Source organism: Berghia stephanieae, chromosome 9, assembly GCF_034508935.2.
Source record: "Berghia stephanieae isolate SIO BIC M18660-M18661 chromosome 9, UCSD_Bste_1.3, whole genome shotgun sequence".
Lineage (NCBI taxonomy): Eukaryota > Metazoa > Mollusca > Gastropoda > Nudibranchia > Aeolidiidae > Berghia > Berghia stephanieae.
The window spans coordinates 41,873,791-41,891,290 of NC_088368.1; the positions used below are offsets into that span (position 1 = coordinate 41,873,791).

At 35.7% G+C, this 17,500-nt stretch overlaps 1 protein-coding gene across 1 annotated transcript in view; it reads left to right on the forward strand.

Moving 5' to 3' along the window:
* The window catches only part of LOC144979396 (uncharacterized), a 20,748-nt gene that overhangs the window by 2,351 nt on the left and 897 nt on the right, over positions 1-17,500 (forward strand). Inside the window, exons 2-4 of the mRNA XM_078926047.1 lie at positions 2,434-2,611; positions 7,753-7,886; positions 10,187-10,295. Of these exons, the coding sequence (XP_078782173.1) occupies positions 2,441-2,611; positions 7,753-7,886; positions 10,187-10,295 (414 nt within the window). The 5' untranslated portion in view covers positions 2,434-2,440. The remainder of the gene's footprint in view (positions 1-2,433; positions 2,612-7,752; positions 7,887-10,186; positions 10,296-17,500) is intronic.

The window sequence follows — 17,500 nt, forward strand, 5'->3', positions numbered from 1 at the left end:
AGGATAAATATCACCCGTAGACCTGTTTTTTTTTTAAAGCAATGTATTATATTTTCATTGTACATTGTTGTTGGCTGAGGAAGGGTTTTGGGCCCGAAACGTTCCTTGTTTTGGTAATTTGTTCCTTGTACAGTCCACAATTTCAAACAGCTTCGTATTCCTGTAATCACAAATATTATAATATCGGCTCAATCTCTAATAGACGGCAGTGCTAGCTATTGGCACAAAAATGAAATTTAGGATTAATTTGTTCGCTATGGTTTGAGAATAAATACTTTTTCTTGTGCAACAAAGAACTCAGAGGTCCTATTTCTCATCATTTTATTTTTAAATTCATTTTTATTCCCCCGACATAAAACCGCTTTGAAACGGACAAATATTGTCAAGATTTGGAAACTAAAGGGAAATTTATCTGTTTCATTGAAGGTATCTCATGTCATTTCCTACACAGACCTTAACTTAGGGTAAAATTATCTGTTTATTAAAGACATGAGATGTCATTTCTTACACTGATCTTAACTTAGACCTTTGTTGCTCTCGTGTGGTTGACACATTTTGCCGAAATGTATTAATCGTCACTTGCCAGCGCCAAGGTTTTCAGGTCTTTGTCACCAGTTAATTCCCAAGTCGTCTTTGATCGTTCCATATTCGTCTGTTGTTATCCTTCTGCGATTCAAATGTTTTTGGGGGAAGCGATCTTGTCTCATGTGAAGGACGTGTCCTGGCCAACTGAAACAGCGCAGTTGGTTGGTAATCGTTACGTCCTACACTCCAGTTCTTTTTAGAGTTTCAGTATTTGTTACTTGATCTAAGTAACTGACATTGATTATTTCTCTCAAGCATCATCTTTGGTATGAATTGAGACGGGTTTTTCCCTTGCAAACATTTGCCATGTTTCGTTTCCTTATCAGAGTGATAAAATTGTTGATTTAAAAATGTCGAATTTGGTTTTTAGTTGGGAGGTCCTTGATTTCATTATTTTGTATAATTTTCCAAAAACTGCATTTGCTTTTCCAATTTTGGTTGTTACTTCTTTGCGTATGCCACTCTCACTCTAAAGTTACTTCATACTTGATCTTGTCCTGCGCAGCTATGCCTTGGTCTTATAGTCTGAAACTTGTTTTCTGATCGGAAGGCCCTCGATTCGAGCCCCACTCGGGGCATAGTTGAGTCCTTGAAATGAGTTTTTGACTTATGATCTCGCACAGTATTCAAGTGTAAGCCGGTGGAATTGCATAGAAAGCAAATTACTAAATGTTCATTATTATTATTATTATTATTATTATTATTATTATTATTATTATTATTATTATTATTATTATTATTATTATTATTATTATTATTATTATTATTATTATTATTATTATTATATTATTATTATTATTATTATTATTATTATTATTTATATTTTATTTTATCAAATAAATTATGCCTTATTTTGAATCTATTTTGTCCACATATCTTTCCGTTGTAATTTACTGTACCAGTGCTTGCTGTTAGCTGTAATTGATGATTGAGACTGCAATATTTGTAGATGTCAGTAACTGTGGTGATTGATTATATTTTCTTGTAAAGAGGCATACTTTTTAGGCAGATTAGTAGTAAATTGAGATAATGAATTACGAATTATGATTATTATGATTATTATTATTATTATTATTATTATATTATTATTATTATTATTATATTATTATTTTATTATTATTATTATTATTATTATTATTATTATTTATCATATATATATTGATTATTTTATATTTTACTCTTCGAATAAAACAATATGATTTCATCACTAGTTATTTTACATAAAGCATATCAATTCATTGTTATGAGTTATGACCATAACATAACTGTTTGTGAGGAACGGAAATGGAAAAAAAAATAAACAGAACTAACCAAACCAAGAATAAATCAAGAAAATCAACAGGCAATAATGAACCTGAACGTAGATGCATATATGTACTTTTGTTATATATTAAAACTCTTGAGATGCTGCTGCTGAATTTTGAATAACCGATATTTATTTAAGTGCACAATAACTTGCAAGCACTTATAATAATTAGATCCATAATTTGTGATATTTAAAGAAAACTATTAACCAAGAGAATGTCAAATTTGAACTGATGTTTAGAAAGACAACTGATCTTTCAAATCAAAATAATAAAGTGAAAGAGGCCGTTATTGTTTCCCTGCTATACCGACATATTATAAGACCATAAATATCCAAAATTTTCCCCATTGAACACGGAACTGCCTGATACTAGTTAACCTCCAATGACCTCTCGCAAGTAGCTAAAGAGGACGGTTAATGGCCCCTTAGGAGTTCCTTCTGAAATAGAGCTGATTCACTGCAGTGTGAGCATTTTACGTTAATGCATTGCATCAATAGTCACACACTTATCAGCTCACTTTGTTTGCCTATGGCCTCAGCAGACCCAAGATGCCACATAATCACCCCATACTTCTGACAACAATTTTGGCCATCGTGGTTGGGACCTCAATACATGCACAGGGCAATGGGAAACAACCATGCAAATGTCATCATCCTGTTGGGAGTGCCGACGTTCTTTACAGCTGGCCACCACTTCATGAGCGTGGTGATGAACCGGTGGTATGATTTTTCATAGTTACCATCATCATCATCATCATCATCATCATCATCATCATCATCATCATCATCATCATCATCATCATCATCATCATCATCATCATCATCATCATCATCATCATCATCATCATCATCATCATCATCATCATCATCATCATCATCATTCATCATCATCATCATCATCATCATCATCATCATCATCATCATCATCTCATCATCATCATCATCATCATCATCAATATCATTATCACCATCATCATCTTCATCATCATCATCATCATCATCATTATTATCATCATCATCTTCATCATCATCATCTGAGCTACTTGATACATAGTTATTTTAGTTAAGTATTGGCGAGAAGCTAAAAACAACAACAATAACAACAACAACAGCAACCATGATATAGACATTTCTTAATTAATAGGTATGAAATCAACATAGTCCGACAACAATGATCTGAATTGAATTGACAATTCATCGATATAATAACTTGGAGAGGGCCTATAATATACTAAATGTTATGAATGTATTTATACAGACATAGACACTCACGACACACACACACAAATATATTATATATATATATATATATATATATATATTTAGAGGGTACAGAGAACAGAGAGAGAGAGAGAGAGAGAGAGAGGGAGAGAGAGAGAGAGAGAGAGAGGGAGAGAGAGAGAGAGAGGGGGAGAGAGAGAGAGAGAGAGAGAGAGAGAGAGAGAGAGAGAGAGAGAGAGAGAGAGAGATCCATGGGCCGAATGGCTCTGAAGGCCCCACACAAATTGTAGATTCACGGGCAACGTTGTTTTGAAAAGTCTTTAGACGAAAAGGTTAACAACTAGAAGTGCACCTTTCTCTATTTTTCATAAATTAACGATCGTACCCGACCCATTGTGATAAATGTTGAATTCGAAGTCTCAAGTGTCATCTATTATTTTTAAAGAACAAGATGAAATACTTCAAAGAGTCAGGTCTATTTACACAAGTAAGTGCTAATCGGTTGCGAAAGAATAATATTAACATATGACCTATCGTCTCCAAGCGATATTATGTCAGAATGACGTAAATTGAGTTGTAAGTTAACTCTTTCAGCGCAATTGGCCGCACTGCACGCCAAATCAGAACCTGTTCTACTGCACAATGGTCGCACAGTGCGGCCAGTCTTGAAAGGCAAAAATAATAATGTAATCCAATCCTACTTTATAAAAAAGTACAAGTTGAACCACTGCTATAATTTCTTTGATCAGAACATTTAATTAACCCCAGGGAGGTAATTTAATTGAGATTTTGTGCCGAATTCGAATGTCCCTTTGTCTTAGCTTGTCATTCTCATGCTGACTCAATAAGGTGTCAGCCATTTTGTGGTGGAAATGCGAATATTATAGCCTCAGCGCTGAAAGAGTTAGTAAGGAATGGGATCTTTGGAGTTTTACGCAATGCCAGGAATTGCATATTCTCAACATCACAGAAGAGGAAGAGGCCTTCGAAAAGCACTTTGTGCTAGCATTTCTTTCAATTTGCATTTTCACCGTGGATCTTTTGTCATGCGTTTTTATTCAGTTTGTCAATATAATGTTGTGTAAAAAAACAATTCAACCTTGATTGATTAGTGAAAGTTTAAACTTTTTTAAACTTTGAAACTTTGAAACCTAATACGATCATTGTTTTTAAAATTCCCGCCACCATTTTGTTTGTGGAGTATTGAAAGCAGTCCTAGTTGTTTTTTTCTACTTGGGTTAGTTAAAGGTAATAAATCGTATGTTTTTTTAGTGTTAGTTGAGGGAATATTTGAGTTTTTTCCCTTACAGTAATATTTCGGAAGGCTTCCCGAGAAGAGTACTCAACCCACATTTTCATATTTGTGGCTATATATTATATTTCCAGTATATTCTTAATCCCGACATAATATCATTTTGATCGGTGGTTCAAATATTGTTTAATCTTATGTATTCAAGACAATTTTGCTACAGACCAGCTTCAAACTAATTGATTTATAGACCATTACAAAATTAACGATAAGGATTGAATTGTAAGCTTAAATTGATTAGACGAAGACAGATACTGTGGACATACCGGTTTTACAATTATCCACAAAAGAGAATGAATGACGCCATATAGACGAATTGGATTGTGTGATAGTGGCGTTATTGTTTTTGTTGATAAAGAAGAAACCGAAACGTCCAAAGTATTGGTCTTTGTCTAATAAATTGAAGTTATACTGTATCATACGAAATTGAAGAAAGGTGTAATATTTCATATGAAAATTAACAAAGGTGTAATATTTTATATGAAAATTAACAAAGGTGTAATATTTCATATGAAAATTAACAACTGTGACATCACTATTATGAGGATAGTGTTGATTAAATGAATAGAATAGAAATGGGAAAATGTAATTTTACTGACTGTCGACTCCACTTTATGGGGCATTATTATCTGTGGCTTCTTTATTGTTCGGTTTCCTTCACGATAGGCTCTGAAGGCAGCTCAAGAAATGCCAGAAACGTTTGACGCTCTATTTTCAGGCATTATGACCGCTCATATTACAACAATGGCTTTCTATTTCTGTTGGGAATTTTTTTGACAATTTCCCAGCTGTAAGGCCATTTCACAAAATAATAATTAGAGCAACAATGATTTGGTATAAAATTACTGGGTTCCCTGTTTTTTGGCATATGTGACCCTCGGTCTCAAAACGGTATTATGTCGGGATGATTCATAACCCAAAAATGTAAATTTAGAGATAAAATGACGAGAAATTGGACCTTAGGAGTTTTTGTAAAGCATTTATACTCGACCATGGTGTAGAGAAAGTAAACCCACGTTTGATATTTGTGGATATGAATTCAATTTCCCTTACCGAGTGTATCCCGACATAATACCGCTTTGAGACGGTGGGTCACATATATGTTTTCATTGCATTAATTTTAACATTAACAAACTTCAAATATACAAATGTTAACCAATATGAATTACTCCCTAATCGACAAACATGACATTGGTACGAGTAAATAGTCTGTCCCACCTCTTCTTAATACTACCCTCAGAGCCATTTGTAAAGTCAAGTGACCTGTAAAGAATCCTCAATAATGACTCATAAAGAGGAGTCAACGGAGAGTAAAATTCCATTTTCCCCATTTCTATTCTATTTATATAATCAACAATTTCCTTATAGAATTGATGTCACCTTAGTTAATTTTCATATGAAATATTACACCTTTGTTAATTTTCATTAAATATGTTGCACCTTTGTTAATTTTCATATATTACACCTTAGTTAATTAACATATGAAATATTACATCTGTGCTAATTTTCATAAAATATACTACATCTTTGTTAATTTTCAAATGAAATATTCCACTATAGTTAATTTACATATATGAAATATTACATCTGTGTTAATTTTCATTAAAAAAAATATTACACGTTTTGTTATTTTTCATATGAAATATTTCACCTTAGTTGATTATTATACGAACTATTACACCTCTGTTAATTTTCTTAATGAAAATGTTGCTGCTTGAAGCTCGAAGAAATAATAACGAGGATTGAATTGTAAGTTTCAATTTATTAGACGAACACACATATTTTTGTTGTTCTGGATTTCCCCTTTAACAAGAAAAAAAAAAGATCTTCACAACGCGATTACCACATTATTTTGTGTAACTTTGAAGTACACGGTTGACTGAAGGTGATGAATGGTTCTAAAATACCTAAAGACCAATGGCCTTGACCACCAGGCATTGTATGTAACGGTTGTGTCACTCAACTAGTACGATATTTTTTGTGACTCACAATCATGAAAACGAAATTGTTGTCTTAAATCAGCATGTTGGTTCTTTGAGAAATAAAAATGGATATTATATAAATCAAGAAATCCGATGATGGATAATCTGTATTGAATGTCAGCGTATATCTTGACTGAAAAAAATATCATTTTAAAACTAGAAGATCATTTACACAAGCTATGAATCCAGTCATTTGAAATATTGTTTTTTTTTATTCCCAATGAAATAGGAACCATTCTTTTGACATTACTCTTTATTTCCCTATTTCGTTCGTTCTATACATATGTGCAAGAGTAAATTTCCATTTTTACTCGATAAATTACTATAATTTTTAAACTATGTGTTAAAAAATGTAAAGTCTTATGTCACCTAAAAAGCATTTATCAAACACTTGCAATGTATCAATCATATCAATCACCAACTTTCTTTGCTTGATCTTCTGCATGGTGTCTATAAATGTATCTGCTCTTTTAAACCAAAAACAATATCTTTGTGAAATAAGTTTGCAATTACTTTGATTTCATTTCTTTTACTCTTGAAAACATTTCTAACCTTAGCCGCCAAGAAAGAGCCCGTCTTCTTGGCCATACTAATATAGGTGCTGGAGTTGTAGAGATTTAAATGTTAGAGCTACCTACCATTCTATTAGCACAGAGGTCAATAAGAAAAGGGCATGTGAAGGACCAAAGACGGCCAGGCCAATGATGACCAAACATTTGCTTGAATCAAAACAAACTCCTAGCTTAAGCCCCTGACATTGCTGTGGAAAACAACATTTCATGTTGGACACTGATTGGAAGAGTTGTAACAGCTGGGATCAGAACGAGATGGCCTTCTATGCAACCTCACCTTACCGAGAATCGTATGACTTTGGTGATCCAGCTGCAAATCCAGATCTCAATCCTATTGAACACCTCTGAAATCTCCCCAAAACACCTACAAGGGAACAACAGTGTCAATGGATGAATGTTTATAAGCTTTGGGACATTGTCGAAGTATGATTGAATTCATCCTAGCAAATGACATAAACCCCTTGATATGCTTTATCAGGAGACTTCTCCGAGCAATGATTGGAACACGTGGCAACCATGCAAGGTGATGACTTTGTTGCGCTGAATGTTTCCTCTATCTACGAAGAAGGACAACAAACATGTGTTCGAGAACCATCGTTATCATAGGGATTATGTGCGTATTGTAATAAAATTTGGCTCATTTATATTAAAGATATCACGCATTTCTGTGATATACATATTCGCCTGTTAAAATCTAAGTAATTGACTCAAAACAAGTGTCAAGTTATATTTGCAACGTGTGTATAACAAAACATGCTTATTTCTCTTTCTTTTCAGAGAATAAGATTTTATTTCGACTACAATAAAAAGCTTGCAGTCGGGTATGAAGAAGGGAACCATGAAATTGACTGGGCACTGTTTGATGGAAACAAGAGGGTCTATTATGAGAGAAAACGGGACGGGACGTGCATGTGAGTGTGATCATTACCTAGCAATGTCCTCTTAAATCCTTGATAGAACAGAAGGCGTAATCTAATTTACCTCTAGGAATCTCCTGGCCTGGGCCATTCCCTGTCTTTGCAGCTTCTTTCATTTTCTCTTAGACTATCCTCCTCCATGTGATCAATTGTCTGCCTCTCTTTCTCCTTCCAGTAGGGAATCATCTTAATGCTGGTTATTGCCGTCTGGGCGTCATTCAATGAATCATATTTCATTACAGTGGAATTCCTCACAATGTCAACACTCTTAAAGTCAACAAAATCAGTTGAGATAATTGTCTGATTCCCCCTGTCCACCCAGCAATGATAGGATAGCTGTTAGACCACGAGATCACATAGCCACATGATGAGTTGAGTGACGACAATATTGTTCCTTCTATAACCATTAGAAAATTAAACATTGAGCTTTGAAGGTCTAGGTTGTCAGAAAATCTTCTTCTTCTAGGTTCCATGCCTGGTCCAGGCTTCGGATATTGCATGAATTATCTCTCTCCATTCCTCCCTGTCTCTTGCTTTTTCAAACAGCTCTTGGATTGTTAGGTTGGTGAAGCCCTTCAATTGGTCTATGAGTGTTTTTCTTTGTCTCCCCCGGGCGCGTTTACCAGGTATTTTTCCACAACTTGCCAGGTATTCATTCTTATCTTTCCTTACTATGTGTCCGAAAAAGGATAGTTGTCGATCCGCTATTAAGGGCATTAGTTTCCTTTGTTGGTATGTTTGTTTTAGCACTTCTTCGTTCGTTTTGTGTCAGAAAATACTCAAAGGGAAATTTCATGTGCGACTATGTGGTCTAGTGATGTGACAGTCGCGTTTGTATCAGAAGAACCAGGGTTCGAGTCCCGAGAGGCGACTAGTTGATTCTTTGGGAAACGAGTTTTTACTCACATTTTCTCAGCGTACTCAGATATAAATTAATTACCTGATCATTAACAACTTTGTTGCTGTCAGAAAAAAAATGTATTATCGCCAAACAGGCATCAGGTCTCGTCCTACATGTTAAATGTTGCTTGTTAGATAGGGACCCATTTTAAACGGCTTTGAGCACGTTTAGTGTATATTGCACTTTATGAATGATATTGCTAATCTTCTTCTTTTTCTAAATTTGACTCATTTTTTTTATTGCCGTCCCCATCCTAATTAACCGCATGGTACTCTTAGACAGCTTAAAGTCTATTGACGAAATCCCTCCATTGGTTTGAGATTATATTACATACTAACCAATGGGCGCTAAGAAAATAAAGTGATGTCGCGATTCTTTACACCAAGGGGAGATAACAAATACAAAGGTAGACCCACAGCATTAATAATAATAACAATAATAATAATAATAATAATAAAAATAATAATATAATAATAATAATAATAATAATAATAATAATAATAATATAATAATAATAATATAATAATTAATAAAATAATGATAATATAATAATAATAATAATAATAATAATAATAATAATAATAATATAATAATAATAATAATATAATAATAATAATAATAATAATAATTAATAATAATAATAATAATAATAATAATAATAATAATAATAATAATAATAATAATAATAATAATAATAATAATAATAATAATAATAATAATAATAATAATAATTAATAATATAATATAATAATAATAATAATATAATAATATATAATCAATATCATCATCATCATATCATCATCATCATCATCATCATCATCATCATCATCATCCTGATGATAATGATGATGATGATGATGACGATGATCATGATGATGATGATGATGATTTTGGCAAGCTGTCTCTATGACGATATTTGTGAATTGCTGACAAACATGCCTGTTCCAGTTTTAAGCCCATCCATGACACTTCTCCCCGCTACATATCATCTCTTCTTTCTGTCATGGTAGTCATCATGTCCTCTGTTAGATGGATACTTTTGTAATATTTTTCCTTGTGTCCCTGTCAACAGGCGTATACACTACGATAAATGAAGACCCCAAGCGCCTCGATGACACACAGTAACTGGACTATTTTTGTTTCCATCAAAGCTACAGCTACAAACTTTGTTCCAAAGTCAGGTACAATGGAATCCTGATAATATGAACACCGACGGGCCATGAAAATTGGTTGACTTTATCCATTATCAGTGAAACGTGTCTTGTATTTTTTAGCTGTTCTATTCATTTTTGTTTATTACTGTTTTACAGTCCACAGCTTAGAGCAGCTTGTTATCACGTTGACATTTCATTCTATTAAAGATTTCACAAGCTAATTTATGTTGTCTCTACAGAGAATACACAACAGATTACCCATTGTCTCGCTGCGTGCCCGATGATGCTGAATATATGGGCGTATCCATTGAAAATGGTGTGGAAGTTGATGGTTGGAAAAAAAGAACGGTAAGCCTTGTTCATTTAACTATTTTGTTGCGACTTACGTAGGGAGGAGTAGGCATGTATTGCCTGCTGGATTGCAAGATACCCCAGAAGGCATCGCTCATTGAGTTATAATAAAAGAATGAAGTACACAGCCTACGAGTATCAATATTAAACTGTTGTGACTGCCAGCACTTGCTAAGACCTTAATTGAGGATGTCAGTTCACAATGACGATCTCAGGTGATCACAGACTAGATTGATAAACGATACTTACCAAATGTTTAAATTTGTCTATTATTCTATTAGTGGCCGATTGTGAATTCATTTGAATAATGAACTCTTCGTTACGAATCTCACTTTAAAGTTTGAACGGGCTACTGTATGACCCAATGCTAATTTAAACTGCACATGGATCGTATGAAGTTAATATAGATCAATCAACAGAACTAGAAGGGAAGGGATATGATGCTGATAAGAAGGGGGGGGGGGTAATTTAATAATCGACCAATGTTGTAGAATACCTGACAAACCCAAACTGGACTCACAAACGATTTTGAGGTTTGTTGGAGATCAGGAAAAACATTTTAATAATTGACCATAAAGAAATTATCCTTATTGAGAATTTCTGTTTTTAAACCTGGGGAGAACATTGAGCCTCACGTATTGGACAGCCTCAGATATGATCCACTCGGTGATGAGTATTCGTATTCACCCTTCGGTGCGAATGAGAACAAAATACCTTTCATTGTTTATGCTAACCAAAACTATTTTACATATAATATCAATTTTGAGCCTTCCCTTTGAAGACCTCGTGATTGGAAAACGTACATCCTGGACACCCACAGCAATGATCCATTCGGTTATGATCACTCATTCTTAGGTGCGAATGAGGAAAGTCAGAAATGTACAATTGACATTAGGATTAAATATAAATGGCCACAGACAGATGAAACTTTTACTCAAAATAAAATTCAATCAAAACATTCTAAATAATGTCCTTGGACACCCCCAAAAATGATCCAATTGGATATTTCCCCACCACCATCTCCCTAAAGATGATGATGATGCAGTCAAGTACAAATGTTTGGAAGACAGTTTGAATTCCACATCCGACCAACGTCAATGAAATCCAAACTGTCCTCCTGATGACAACGCTGTTACTTCAGTGATAACCAGGTCCATGAAGAATAAAATTGAGGATGATAATGAATATAATGTTTGTCACTCTATGTTTAATGATGATATTAACAGAAGGATGTCTAAGTTTAACCCGCCAGATCACTTACTATTCAAAGCCTGCCTGACAGGATTGGAAAAGACGTTTCCCAATATTTAGACTAGTAACAAAATTAAAGAGGATGGGATAGTACAGATCTATACCTTGATCTACACAATGGGGAAAGAGACAGAAAAGATTTCCAAGTCTTTTACATTTGAAAACAAAGAGGAGAAGGATGACTACAACGCCGTTCATCCAAAAGACAAATGCTATTTTTGAAAGAGCTAAATTTGACAAGAGAAACAAACATGACAACGAATCTATTGAAGAATTTTTTAGGTCGCTATGTGAATTATCTGAACACTGTAACTTCGATGACAGAAACACGCAAATAAGAGACAGATTGCCCATAGGAATTCAAGATAAACATCCATGTAAAAAGCTTTAACTGAATGGAGCCTAACGAAAAACCACGAATTAATTTCAGCAAGAAAACTCGGAATGTCTAACGAGAGAAGCTAAAGCTATGAGCAGACGACAAAAGCAACAGGATACACGATGCGTGAACACGCAAATAGATAGCAGAAGACAAAATATAAATCAAAATAATAATAATAATAATAATAATAATAATAATAATAATAATAATAATAATAATAATAATAATAATAATAATAATAATAATAATAATAATAATAACAATAATAATAATAATAATAATAATAATAATAATAATAATAATAATAATAATAATAATAATAATAATAATAATAATAATAATAATAATAATAATAATGCACAATTAAATAGCGCCAGCATCTCATGCAATATGAGTTCTAGGCGATTTATAAAAAAATAAAATAACATACTATATATATTGTGGCGATCTCCGTTTCCTACGAACTACGAAGACTTACCACATACTGATGACTGCAAGACTACTCTACACGCTAGATCAGACAAAGCGTAAACACGAGAGAACTCATTAAATTTATAAAATTCACTACACATTGCTTTCATTGTTTGTTGTTTCCAGTAAAGTAGATGCTACATTGGTGACCCCGACTTAAAACAACTTAAGAGATAGGTATATATTATTATTATTACTATTTACCAGTTCAACTCTTCACAAGAACATAATAATAATAAACATGTCTATCGACGCCGTAGCATTGAAATTGCCCACATTCTGGAAAACTTGTCCTTCAGCATGGTTTGCACAAAGCGAGGCACAATTTGCCTTACGCGATATAGCAAGCGATGAAACAAAGTACTACTATGTAGTGGCTGCCTTAGACTCAGACACAGCAACTAGAGCCCTTGCTATTCTATCATCACCACCCAAGGAAGGTAAATATGAAATACTGAAAAACTTCCTGCTGTCTGCGTTCGGCCTTTCGGAAACAGAGAGAGAGCGGAATCTCTACTCAACATGAATGGTTTGGGCGACTGAAAGCCATCTGAGTTAATGAACAGGATGTTAGTGCTCCTTGGCAAGCACAAGCCCTGTCTGCTCTTCAGACAGTTATTCTTAAGACAACTTCCAGCAAACATCAGACTTCCATTAGCAAACTCGTCCAACCTGTATGATTACAGGGCACTTGTCAGAGAAGCTGACACTTTTTTTTCTACGCTGCTCACTCAAACTCTAACTCCTTTTCAATTTCTCATACTACTTGTGAAGTTGACACACCAACCATGACCAGTGAAATAGATTCCCTCTGCTCGTACCATCAACGGTTTGGTTCAAATTTCCGTCGATGTGCACAAACATGCAAACTCTTCAATTCATTCAAGAAAAACAAGAAGAACCAGGGAAACGCCAAGCCGGGTCAACAGTAAATTCTGCTGTCGACCCGGATTCTTACTCAGCCAACGCGCCCACATCAAAAATATCTCCAACTCATCGTCGTGGATGAAAATTCAAACCGACGTTTTTTTAGTAGATACTGGAGCTCAAGTATCTGTCACACCCGCCTCTGCATCAGACAAAAGCTTGGGTTCCTCTGATCTCGCATTACAAGCTGCTAATGGTTCTGCAATAAAAACATACGGATGCTTCAAAACTAACATACGTATTGGATCGCGTTTATTCAATGCACGACTTATCAAAGCTGATGTCAAGCGTCCACTACTTGGAGCAGATTTTCTACGTCATCATAATCTGCTTGTGGATATTCGTGGTCGACGCCTTATCGACGCTGAAACGTTTTTGCACGTACCTTGTTCAGTAAGTTCAGTTTGCGCAAACGCCGAACTCTCACCACTCGAGCCGAACTGCAATACATTCAGAAAATTTTTGAATAACTATCCATAACTACTTCAACCAACATTTTCAACGGCAACTGTGAAACATGGCGTGCAACATTTCATCACAACCAAAGGTCGCCCAGTATTCGCACGTGCTCGTCGCCTGGCTCCAGAAAAAACTCTTGTGTGCAAAAAAATAATTTTTGGAAATGGAGGAAATGGGCATAATTCAAAAATCGAAGAGCCCTTGGGCTTCCCAATTACACATGGTCCCCAAGAATGATGGCACAATGCGTCCCGGCGGAGATTTTCGTCGAGTTAACGATGCTGCTATACCAGATTGATACCCTGTCCCACATATTCATGATTTTACAGCAAACTTAGACGGTAAGATCATCTTCTCGAAGATCGACCTTGTCAGAGGATACCACCAAATTCCAGTCGCTCCAGAAGACGTCCCAAAAACGGCAGTGATAACCCCTTTCGACCTTTGGGAGTTCTTAAGAATGCCATTTGGATTAAAAAATGCAGCACAAGCATTCCAACGTTTAATGGACTCCATTTTACAAGATTTAGACTGCGTATTTTGTTATTTAGACGACATTCCAGTTGCAAGTTCAACTGAGGCAGAACACATGGCACATCTCAAAATCGTATTCAAAAGACTTCGAAACCAAGGCCTCGTTATCCGTCTTGAGAAATGTCTTTTCGGTGTGAGATCTCTTAACTTCCTTGGCCATCACATCTCGCATTCTGGATCTGTTCCAATGGCGACAAAAACCATCAAGTCACTTCAAGAGTTCCTCGGGATGTTGAATTTTTACCATCGTTTAATTCCGAGACTAGCTGAAATACTTCGACCCCTATATAGTGCTTTGAAAGTCAAAAAACAACGTCAAGCACTTACGTGGACGCAAGAAATGTTGAAAGTCTTTACTGACGGTAAAAATGCACTAAGTAACGCTACAATTTTAGCCCATCCTTGCTTGAACCCACCCCTCGCTTTAACGTCTGACGCCTCCGACCAAGCTGTGGGCGCTGTCCTTGAACAACTTAATCATCAAGGTAATTGGAAACCATTGGCATTTTTCAGCAGGCAGTTACGTAAACCTGAACAGAAATGCAGTACCTTTGATAGGGAGTTGCTTGGCATTCACTTAGCTATCCGTCATTTCCGTTTCATCATTGAAGGGAGACAATTCGCTATTTTTACTGACCATAAACCATTAATCCATGCCATGTCCAAATCAACTGCACCATGGTCAGCTCGTCAACAAAGGCACTTATCTGCTATATCCGAGTTCACAACTGACATCCGACACATTTCTGGAAAAAAACAACACTGTCGCAGATTGTCTCTCAAGAGCAGTTACAAACTCAGTCTCAATTGGCATCGACTATCAAGCTATGGCGGAATCCAAAGAAAATAGCATTGACATACAGGTTTACAAAACTGCATTAACAAGCCTCAAAATCGTCAAAACATCCGTTGACTCGGGTCCAGAGTTAATTTGTTTCATCTCAACTGGCTATCCAAGACCTATCGTTCCTAACGACTTCAGAAGACCGGTTTTCGAAATTATTCACAATATGAGTCATCCTGGAGTTAAGGCCACAGTCAGGCTTATCAGCAAGAAGTTTATCTGGCATGGTCTTAAGAAAGAAGTGTCAGCATGGGTTAAGCAATGTCACAACTGCCAATCTTCGAAAATTCAAAAACATATACGAGCACCGGTAGAAACATTCCATGGTTCAGGAAAGCGATTCTCACATATAAACATTGACCTCATTGGACCATTACCTCAGTCAAGGGGGCTCACCCATCTCCTTACTATAATTGACAGGAACACCCGATGGCCTGAGGCAATACCGTTACAAACCACAACAACAGAAGAATGTGCAAAAGTTGATCTCCAATTGGATCTCGCGGTTTGGTATTCCTGTTGATATAACTTCTGACAGGGGCTCACAATTTACATCCACGCTATGGAAACAGATGGCCAGTCAACTTGGTGTGCAGATTCATCACAAAACTGCGTATCACCCCCAGTCCAACGGCATGATTGAACGGTTTCATCGGTCCTTGAAATCATCTCTCAATGCTCGTCTAATAAATCCAGATTGGGTGGATGAGTTACCTTGGGTTTTGCTTGGTTTAAGAACTGCACCTAAGGATGATATCGGTCATTCTTCAGCTGAATTATTATACGGAGAACCTTTAACAATCCCTGGAGTGTTTATACCTGACCATCCTTCAGACTTCCACGCTAAAGACTTTTTGGCAACCTTTCGGCAAAACGTGTCCCTTCATTCACCACGGCCGACACATCATCACGGCTATCATCAAACAAATTTACCCAAGAACTTGATGTCAGCAAAATATGTTTACATCCGTGTTGACACCCACCGAGGACCGCTTCAGAAGCCGTATACAGGTCCCTATGTTGTCATAACCCCTGGAGATAAACAATTCCTGATCGATGTTGGTGGCAAAGCAGAACGGATTTCGATCGACCGACTTAAAGCTGATTTGTCGATTCTAAGCAACCAGTTTCCCTTGCCACCCCACCTCGTCGTGGACGCCGACCAAATACGAACAGAAAGTTATCGAACAGAAACATACAAAACTCCCGTACTGCTTCTGATGATACTAACGTAGTGCCTACTAAGAAGCTATCTCGCTCAGGACGTACCATTAAACAACCTCGGTACTACGAAGATGACTTGTCCGTGCTTGGGGGGGGGGGGGATGTGTGGCGATCTCCGTTTCCTACGAACTACGAAGACTTACCACATACTGCGGACTGCAAGACTACTCTACACGCTAGATCAGACAAAACGTAAACACGAGAGAACTCATTAAATTTATAAAATTCACTACACATTGCTTTCATTGTTTGTTGTTTCCAGTAAAGTAGATGCTACAATATATATATATATATATATATATATATATATATATATATATATATATATATATATATATATATATATATAATTGATTTAGCAATGCCTACACCTATTAAATACAGACATATTCAATATCTAAAACGCTATAAACATAGAAATACATTTTCAAAAAAAAAAGATATCAAGCCAAGAAATGTTTTCTAGAGTAATATGTCTTTTGCCTGCTGTTGAATGTCTTCATGGATTCTGAGTTTATAATCTCAAAAGGTAATTTATTCGAAATAGAGGAGACAGATATTGAAAAAAAACTCTTTTAGTTAACTCATCAATAGGACTATAGACGCATGCGCACAGCCAACATGCGTTCTCTCTCTAATAACTTTTCCGCCGGTGACGTCACAGAATATACGTCCTGTTGTGTTTTTTCATGTTCCTTTTATGTGCGTCCAAATATAACGGCGTCATCAATTAATTAATCTGAGCACTCATTTCAATGTAAAGTCTCACTTGCCATGGTAATACCAAATGGAAAGTTTTGAAGTAAAATCTTCCAAAAAAATGTTGTCAGTTTTATCACTTGAAAATCTAGAAAAACAGTGTTTTGAGATATAAAAATTGTAGTCACCGTAGATGACGTAAAAATCGAGTTAGAGGTGTGGGTCCAGGAGAAGGAAGAACCTTGTCTGGACGCCGGTTTGGATCATTCTTGGTCTGGCTAATCATTTTCAGCTGTTCCAGCTTCAGTGTGGAGGAAAACTGGAGGGAAATGTCGAACAGGGAAACACCAAAACGAGGAAATATCATTACAGATCCAACCAAAAGATTGCCTGCAATCAATAACTCCAGGA